This window comes from Plectropomus leopardus, chromosome 14 (assembly GCF_026936395.1).
Source record: "Plectropomus leopardus strain MGB_pleo_1.0 chromosome 14, ASM2693639v1, whole genome shotgun sequence".
Lineage (NCBI taxonomy): Eukaryota > Metazoa > Chordata > Actinopteri > Perciformes > Serranidae > Plectropomus > Plectropomus leopardus.
Window position 1 is genome coordinate 9,186,144 of NC_142189.1, and position 10,348 is coordinate 9,196,491.

General features: G+C 37.2%; 1 protein-coding gene across 1 annotated transcript in view; it reads right to left on the minus strand.

The window, feature by feature from the left end:
* Window positions 1-9,731, minus strand: part of slc25a21 (solute carrier family 25 member 21) — a 119,125-nt gene extending 109,394 nt beyond the window's left edge. The window contains exons 1-2 of the mRNA XM_042501311.2: window positions 9,381-9,731; window positions 9,193-9,274 (exon numbers count right to left, since the gene is read on the minus strand). Coding sequence (XP_042357245.1) covers window positions 9,193-9,262 — 70 coding nt within the window. The 5' untranslated portion in view covers window positions 9,263-9,274; window positions 9,381-9,731. The remainder of the gene's footprint in view (window positions 1-9,192; window positions 9,275-9,380) is intronic.
* Between the last annotated feature and the right edge of the window lie 617 nt (window positions 9,732-10,348).

The following is a 10,348-nucleotide window of genomic DNA, read 5'->3' on the forward strand; positions in this document are numbered from 1 at the left end:
AATAATAGAACATAAATTTGATTGAGAATTCTTTTACAAACACTCTTGCTGCTTTTCTCTGCAGAGGACACATACATCACTTCTGCCCCCCTTTATCCAAAAGTCATGACTAAACCTAACCACAAAAAAGTTGTAACATCCCTTTAGTATGATAAGCGATACAGTGTGCAACTACTACCACCTTGTGGACAAACTGAGAATGGACATTTGCGCTGCAGAGTGAAATGTTACTCATTACAACACACTCATGCAAAGTCTTGAATACACTGTAATTAACTACAGCAAACACAGAAGTCACATTAAAACAATTAATCAACAATAATTTGACTCAATACTTTTTTTCTAAGTCAATATTCTCCATTTAAAGCTTCTTATTGTGAATATTTTCTAGTTTATTTACTCTCTATCACAGTAAACTCTTTGAAAATCTTTGGATTGTGGACAAACAAGACATTTGAGGACATCAACTTGGGCTTTGGGAAACAACAAAATAAATGTTATTACCATTTTATGACATTTTATAGACCAAACAACTACGTGCTTTATCAAGAAAATAGTTGACAGATTAATCGACAGTGAAATTAATCTTAAATTTCAGCCCGACATACAAGGGCTGCAACTAAGAGTTATCTTTATTATCAGTTAATTTGCTGATTATTTTCACAATTAATTGATTGGGATTACGACTATACAATATGAAAATAACACAAATATCGAATATCGCTAAGACAATTTCCTAAAGCCCTGGATGATGCAGTCAAAGAGTTTGGTTTTAGTCTAACCAACACTACTAAAAATGTTCACCTTACTAAAAGCAGTGTCTATGCGACCCCTCATCAAAAATGTCACAGGTATACAAGTTAGACATTTCAACGTTTAATTTCTTATAGTGTCATTTTAATACAGTTAATAAGCCTGCCAAAAGCTTAAACTACCAAATGTTTGGCAAAAAAGAAAATATCTTAAAAAAGGCTGCAAATTTGTGAAGTAGAAATTCTCTCACTTTGTAATCTATCACATTAAGCATCATGTTAACCCCTCAGGTTTATCCTTGTCCCCAGGTTGGGAATCACTGCCCAAGACTAGAGACCATCTTACCATGGGATTGCTACAGCTGCAATAAAGTGATCCAAGAATTAGAACAAATGTGGGCCAAGGGCGTTTTGTGACTGCATCTTGCACGGCTGCAACATTATCTTGATCCACAGACGGACATACAGACACACATAGTACACCTGGCAAAACAGCTTCTATGACAGTTCCCACTAAAATAGGTATCACTAGGACCACATTATGACATGACGACACACACACAGACTCACAAGGTGGAAACAATACCAGCCCTGTAGTTGCTGCTGGTAATAAAGGCAAACTGTCACAATTAAGAAACTGGAACCAGCGAATGCTTGCCATTTTTGCTTATAAAGCTTATTGCTTATAAGTTGCTATTGCTTATTGCTTATAAGTCAATGAGTCGTTTCAGCTATAAAACACACAAAAATGTGTACCAGTTTCACAGAATCAGCACACTGTATTACACCAGCACTCAACATAGAGGTAAAACTGACTGGTGCAAGCTCGCACCACAGAACACCAAACTGTGCATTAAAAGCAGCTTTTTCTCCTTAACTCACATCTTATTTATAGGCTCTACGTCTGGCTTGCACATAAATTAACAGCAGTCTGTCTCCATCCTCATCGACAGAATCAGAAACTAAAAAGGGGGGTAGAGCGAAGGTGAGGAGAAACACTGAGGTCATTCTGCTCAGGGTGAAAACGTCTGTCCAATCATTCTGGGTGAGGACAGACGAGAGCCTCAGCCTCTGGTTGGAGGTTCAGGACAGCAGTTTGTCAGACCCCTCATGAGGGGCTCATGAGGGGTACACAAGATAGGACAAGCAACAAAGCTGGAGTACGCTGATACATCATTTCTCTCAAAAACGTCATCTGAGACAAGTCACATCCAGAGTACTTAATGACTGATTCACAGCATGAAAAGAGGTGTTCGTTACTAATTTAAATTACATTACGCACTATTTCCAAGTCGACTTAAGTTTATTTGACCAACAGACCCAGAGTTAAACAGCTGATCAGAGTCCTCACTGTATACTAATGATGGTAATGTGGCCATCTTTGCCAAGCTCCCAAAATAAGACATGAAAGTATAAAAGGTGCCAAACGAAAAGCCAGAGCACTGCATTTACTACTGCTGGAAGCCACTGTTGGTTCATTCTAAAATAAACCATTGTATGAGAGCAAAGCGTTGGCCTAAATTGGGTAAATATTGGACTTTTGGAACCAAAATCATTCCGCTGTAAAACACCTGGAATAAACTGCACAAGCTGTTTAGAGAAGCTTTTGAAATTGTGTGATTTTCTGGAGCCGTAAAAAGATTACACCATTAACTGTAACAGCATGAGAGAGGACGGAGTGGCAACTTAGCGCCGGGTGTCATACACATTTCTACTGGCTCTGACACAGATTAGAAGTAGATAATGACACTTAAAGAGTGAATTATTCATTGAGGCATTACAGGACCTCTACCAACCTCTGTCAGTAACCACTGGAACTGCAACAACAATGACATCTGACACACCTCTTTAACCCCTTAAGAGCAGACTGCAACACATAGAAACATTTTCAGACACACAACAGACACAAGTGAGCAAGCTAAAGAGAGCAGAGCTCCATGATAAATGCAGTAGAGGCAGTATAAGAAACAGAGTACATGATTTGGGATTCACAACTGAAGATCTGTTGGTATATGGAGGGAGAGGAACATAGCTTTGGCTATAAGCCAAGCTGGGAAAGAGATATTTTAAGCATTTGTTGAGTCACTTAAATCGGTTATAGTCATTTTGTGCAATAGTAATATACAATTCCCATTCTACTGTTTGTATAGAGAAATTTTAAATATGAAAAATTGAACTATATCACCAGCAATGCTCCTCTACTCAAAGAGGCCCACGTGCACATGTAAAACATTTGATGAAATATTAATAAAAGTACATTTTTGGCATCTCTAAAAGGAAAGATTTAAATTTCAAATTACATACTTTTTCTTTTTACTTACTGCAGCTGCCCTTAAAACATTTGTACTGTTTCACGCAATATGTACACAATCACGACATACTACTTCTTCATAGCACTGTACTCTGAACTTTGACCCTCTCGCTCATCAATCTGTTACCTTGGATATAAAACAAAATGCCATTCGCCAAGCTCGCCAGAGACGGAGCTCAAACCAGAGAGTTTTGCTGTTATTAATTTACAATGTATGTAGCTTTAACTTGTAAGTTATAAATGCATATATCTTAATTTTAATTTGTTAAATATGCAATGATAAAATTGCATATGCATTTCTCCGTCACTGTTATTCTTATTGTTATATCTTTTGTTTCTGACTATCTATTATTTGTTTACATAAAGAATGAATATTCACTTTTAACTGTTTGGTCATCAGTAAGTTAATAGTAATAGTAAGTTAATGCGCTGTCGCCTGTCACTGCAGCTTCTAACGTGCAGTCATCTGATTGTGGATCAGTAGATGTGATGCATCTCCTGCTAGAGGACTGTGAGTCAGAATAGAAAAGCATGCTGGCTCGCGTACTGCAAAATGTGACCGGATGCAGTAGAACATCCTGGTATTTCCGGCACCCCACATTTGACATACTTTGTATTGGGACATACTAATTTGTTTTTGTGGTACCAAATAATATGGTAGAATGGGTACTGAAACACACAGATTGTATTATTGTGATTTCTGAATATGAAAACTACTGATCATGAGGCTAGAGAGCCTTTGTTAAAAACTTTGCACACTGTGGACAGAAAGACAGAAAACACCCTTCAGTGTTGATGATCGACGTGGTGAGTGAGCACAGCAACAACACCAGGAAAAAAAACATGAGGAAAGAGTTTTGTGGTCCTTATTGTTTGCAGCTGTTGGGTTGTTCGGATGGAGAGGAAGAAAAAAAACTAACACCATAAATAGACAGTCTATACACTGTCAGTCACTACACAGTCTTGCTTGTTTGATAACTTTGTAATACTTGTTCACAACTCGGTAAAAAAAGGAAATCATTTTGCACATCATAGTTTCTTCTCTGAACAATTAGCGCTTGACTGCAAAGCTGGCTCTCCACAAACGAGCATCAGCAGCTAAGTGATGAATAACAAAATGATAAGTCCATAAAATACAACTTGGTGTATGAAATAAGAACGTAAAGAATATTAAATCATGTATAAGATGTAAAATTTACATTAAGGACCACAAATTGATGACACAATTGTCACAAAAGCAGTGAGAGGCTTTTATAAATTAAACAAACTTGTAAAAATTGTTTCTACTAGCGTGATTTTGTATCCTGTACGTTGTGTAACATTTATGCAATGACCGGTTTTCACTGAGCAGCCACAAAATGTCACTGCGTCACATTCATTCCACAAATACATACAACCACAGTCCTGGACTGCTGGTGGCTAAACTGCACATGTAGAGCAAGCGAGAACTGACACTTCATTTCACGGTAGCTGTTTATGTAGCGTCAATGATTACTCGTTCACCGTCACTGATTCACTGTCCATGAAAAGGCTTAAACCATGACACCTGCAACACCAATAACAGCAGCAGTGCTATATTTTTCAAAATACACCGCTTCCAGAGACTTCTTTTTGCACAACCTGGCTCAAAGATTTGAGTAAGGTAAAATGATTAGCTACCAACCTTGACTTTGGTTTTTCCTTTACATAATGTGCATGACAAAAGACACACAAAGGAGAATTCATTATGTTTTCATGCAATTGGACCTCCTCCTGCTGTTGCCATTTTCTGATTCTTAAATAATAAATCCTTAATACAAGGCCCACAGAAAAGAGCCAAAAGAATAATGCAACAATGATTCAGTGCGCACTATTTCTCAAATTACATATCAGTCCACTATCAGTTTAATCTACAGATAGTTTACCTGTTTGTTTCTTTCCACATATTTATTTTTTCACTAAAGCCATGTTTTGGCTCAGTGATCTGGTAATCATTGGGGCATGATAGGTGTGATCATTTGGGTGTGTGTTATGCATGTTATATAGTAATCATATGGGTTACATAGCGGGTACAGCCGAAGAAGAGGTCAACTTTTGGCACTGCAACAAAAACGTCATTCAAAATCAGTTCATTCGTGTTTTTTCACCTCTAGCATTCAACTCACGTGACTTCCACGAGTTTCATTTTGAAAGCCAGTAAGTTATAGTTAACATAAGATGAAGACGTTTGGGGGGGTTTCCTCCTAAACTGCAGCTCATACCAAGACTAACTGTCAAAATACTCTCTCACCAGCTGTCTCTACTTTGCCCCACAGCAAACACGAGTTGGCGACGTGTCCGTCGTGTTACGCAATATTACGTCACTACAGACAGTGTGAGGCACAGCGGATGGTTTTTTGTGAAGGTTAAAAGAGAAAAGAAAAGCAAAGAGTCGAGAGGGTTAACTTCAGCTCACTTCCTGGTTGGACAGGACGTGTGCTCTGTCTGGGACAGTCTGTACTCTTGTTAAATTTCTGCTCACGCAATTCATGACTCAGCACTCCGCATGACAGTCCGTGACTTCTATTCAATCTTTTTTTCACGGCACACATTTTGAGATGTCATCGTGGGAAAAGCACGAGTGTTTTCAATTTCTTTAATGACAGCTGCATTCCACTTAGAGGAGACCTTGGTATTGGGCAAACAGCCTTACTTGAATAACTTACTGTGACACTTATTGGAACTGAGTCATCGTCAATGCTTTCTTTTTCTTTTTCTTTGCAAACATGCCAAATAAAATGGTAGAATGAAAATAAAATATAGGCCTAAATAAGAAAAACAAAACCAGAATATCATTACACCCATTCAGTTAACAACATAAGTAGTTCATGCTCTAGAGGGAGTATGAGGAAGTAAATACTTATCAAATCCTATCCCCCCTTTTTTATAAATTTATTTAAAAATAATAATAATAATAAAATACTAATAATAATAATTAAATAACAACAACAATTTATCAGTTTCACCTGTGCTTTCCTGACTATGACAAATCACAGTGTCTGCTGTGAAAAAGGTCAATTTTATATCTCTGGTGGTAATAATAATAATAATAATAATAATAATAATAATAATAATAATGCATTGGGCTAGTAGGATATAGGAAAAAAACAAAAAAATATTATGAAGACACTAAAATAAAACTGAATAAAAAATAAACGGAATATATGGAGATTTGAGGTCACAAAGGAAGCACCTTCACTATAAAAGGTTTTGGTTAGGCATTTTTAGGTCAACACCAAACCTGAGCTTAAGTGCAGCTAAAGTGCAGCACGATGATGGCCATCAAGCCTTACGTTACGAAAATGCCACAAAATGTGTGCATTATGTTGATTTGACACGTTGCAATAGTAATTTTATCATGAAAATAAGACAAATCAACATACTGCCAAGTATAGGACTACAAACATCGGAAATCTTAACGCCAACACAGGTGAAAATGTTCTGATTATGCTTATTCATCATGTTAGCAAACAGCGGCTCATCTGTCAACATTTCAGACACTCGGCTGTCAATAAAAGACGTCAGGGGATGAATATTTAAAGCACTAACTAACAAGGTACTAGACAACATTTTGGCAGCTTATGAGGAAGAAACTTGCAAACTACACTCCCAACGCCATGTCTGTAAAAACAGCGATTACATAAGAGGCCCAAAACTGCGGCCATATCTCATATCCAAGTTGGTTTTATTTTGCGGATTTATTTTCTACTAAAACATTTATCACATACAGTGTGATGTTTGCTATCAAGCCTTTGAAAGTGCCACTATATTGGACACAGTGCGGTAATACCTTTACCGTGAAAAATGCGTCACAAGTCCGACATCCTGCCAGATTTATGTCTAAAATTGTTGGAAAACTCAAAGCTAACACAGGAGAAAATGTTGTTCTCATTAGGCTAATTTATGACCGTTAGCATACAGCGAGTCCTCTTCCAACATTTCACTCACTCAGTCGTTAAACGTTATAGGCAATATATATCTGTAAAACTAGCTACAGCTTATATCCTGGTCACTAAACACCCTTCACAGTGGAAAACGGCTAACGAACAAGTTCAATTGTGATGGCGATGGAAAAAGTTAGAGTGGACACATTACAGCTACACATTTATAATGACAGATATGTCACAAGTTCAATATACAAGACAATACAGTAGGGGAAACGTAAAAGCCAACACATGTGAATAATAAGCTAATTTATATATATAGTTAGGATACACCGGCTCCTCTTTCAACATTCAGTTATTCAGCCATTAAACGTTAATGTATATTTCTGTAAAATGAATCACTAACGTAACAAGGCAATCACAAAACTGAAGCCACAGCTTACATCCGAGTTACTATCCATCTTTCACTCGGAAAGCTTTTAGGCCATATTTTTCCAGCACCAATATAAACGGCTAACAACCAAGTTATGACGATGGCGAGCGAGCCCATGGAAATACCACAACAATATTTACAAATTTAGACTGGACACATTTCAGCAGTACATTTGTCATGAAAGATATGTCACAAATCCAATATCCTGCAGATATACGACTACAATCAGCGGAAATCTCAAAGCTAACAAAAACCTTGTCATTAAACTCGTTTATAACCGTTAGCATGTAGCATTTCAGTCAGCCGTTGATATTAAACGTTAGGAGAAGAATATTTAAAGTGCAGACTCACCAGGTATGAGGCAACATTTTGGTGACTTGTAAGGAGTAAAAAAACGATGTCATGCAGGTTTAAAATCACAAAAACACGACAATCCGACAGCAGAGGTTTGACTTCCGACGCTTCAAATCGAAGTGTAAACAAACCAAACAAACCAACAAACTACCAAATAAGGCGCCGAATTTCTTCTTCATGTATTGACCGGAGCTGTTCAGCAGCTGCCGGGCTGAGTGCTGCTGCCGGTGGCCAGAATTGGAATTGCAACAACAGTGTGATATATGATATAATATAACATAATATAATTTATGTGAATCACACTATTGTACATTATACATACGGCAAAAAGCAGAGAATTACCAGTAAAATTCTAAAGATTTAGAATTATGCATTTTACAGACTACATTAAAGCAGGTGTGGTCTTCCTATTTATTAGTATTATTATTGTTATCCTACATTTTAATTGGAATGCCAATAGGCTACACATTTGTTTTTCTACCTTTTAAACATGTGCGTACATTTACTTTAATGAGCAAAAAATAGCAAATTATTTTACACATTTGTCAATATTTCATTATAAAGCAGCAGCCTTAAGTACAAGTCATGATTAGACTACTAATTTGCCCTGTTTGCTGCTTTTAAAATACAAAATTATTGACATACAACATTGAAAAAAAAGCAGTGCAGCATTTATTATTATAAGTAGTAGTATTATTGTTGTTGTTGTTGTTGTTACTGTGTTGTGGTTCAGAGGGAAATGTGGCAGTTTTTATTCCACTGCATTAATTTAATGCCCTTAGTTTTTTTGCAGATTCAGATTAAAAATAGAAATATACTCTTACTTATATTTATTACTTCCTTACTTAAGTAAACGCTACTTGAAAAATGCCTTGGATTATAAAATTACCTTAACTCAATGTACCAGTGCACTGGTTGTATGTAAGTTGTCATAACTCAAAAATATTGATGCAAACTTTTTTGTTTTGTTTTGTTTTTAGCCAAATAATATGTTTTTAAGAGTACAATTAAAGCCTGGAGTTAAAACTACAATAATCAGCAGTAAGGGCCCTGAATTTGTACTGAAGTAGCCGACAGTACGTGAGTAAATGTAGTCACTACGCATGCGCAAACTTCCTGCTTCAGTGTCTCTTCCGTGAACACTGCAGTTATCCAGCATGTGAACTATCTTGCTTACATTTTAATCTTTGACCGAGTCGCTCTTAAGAACTTATTCGGTCGTTGATTATCTACGCATGTGCGATTAAACATCCACAAACATGTCGTGCAGCTCCGCCGCTCGCGTGGGAAGGCGACTGAGACCGACGTCACTGCACTTTTTTTGTTTAACTGGTATCATTGTTACTATGCTACTTAGCAGCGTGCGCGCTCCATAAACGGTTGCGTAATCTGAATCGGGTTGTGTGAAGAAGTTGAAGTGAAAGAAGTGTTTGGATTTACCTGCGGATCCACCGGCTATAATCTGATGAGAGGCTTCTCGGAGCATGCTCTGCGGCTTTTTGGCTGTCATGGTTAAAGCGTCCTACCAAAGTAAACACAGACTGTGTGTGAGAAACCGTTACAAGTTTTCTATACTTCTATATCATGTCACAAGTCTCTGTAACAGTGAGCTCCAGGTGAACACGCACCTTTACCGTCCTGATCCTGCTCTGCGGTGCGGCGGTCTGAGGCGTGCTGTCCCGCAGTCTTGTGTGAAGTTTCCTGAGCTCCTGTAGCTGCAGCCCACGCTGGAGAAAGCGCAACAGTGATATCTCTCCGAGTGCTCTCAGGCTAGGCTAGGCTAATATGGAATCAATTACCAGCTCCCAAAAAAAAAAAAAGTGCTGGTTCAGATTTGCCCTCCCATTGCTTCACAGTTATGCAGAGTTTAAATATTGTAAATAAAAAATGGGTACACCCTGACCCCCTTTCTAGTGATCAATATAAGGCAAACATTCACATAATGAGCACAAAGGTCGTTTTATTTTCATACATTTACAATTTATTTTTCACAGTGTGCACTGATGCTTACTATGCAAATTACAGATATGAACTTTATTTTAACTTTTTTCTTTTTTTTCTTTTCTTTTTTTTTTTTTTTTTTTAAAATACTGAGTTTATTGTTATGTTTAGATCTTAGCTACTGTACAGTACAGGGCCGTAATCATCTGTTTAACATGGGGGGGACCATACGCTACGGAAGCCCTGAGGGGCAAGTGAGATTTTTTTTTTTCTGGTAATCCATTTTTTAAGTTCCAAAATTAAAAAAAAATCATGTGTGAAATAGAGTGGGAAAAAAAGAAAAAAAAATTGCGAGAAAAAAGTGAAAAAAAAAAAAATTTTCACTCTATTTCACACATGAAAAAAAGATTGAACTTAGAAAGTGGATCACCAGAAAAAAACCTATTCTCACTCACTCCTCAGGGCTTCTGTAACACCCAGTTCCCCCCAGGAGAAATTTTAGAAAGTTAACAGCTAAACTGACCATTTCAAGCATTTTGAAACAAAAATCTTAGATCATGAGATATTTGGCCTTCACTAGATCAACTCAGTTATATCAAATCCTCTGACAAAAGTTTAAATATCATCCACCGCCCTTCCTTTACTTTTTTCCCGC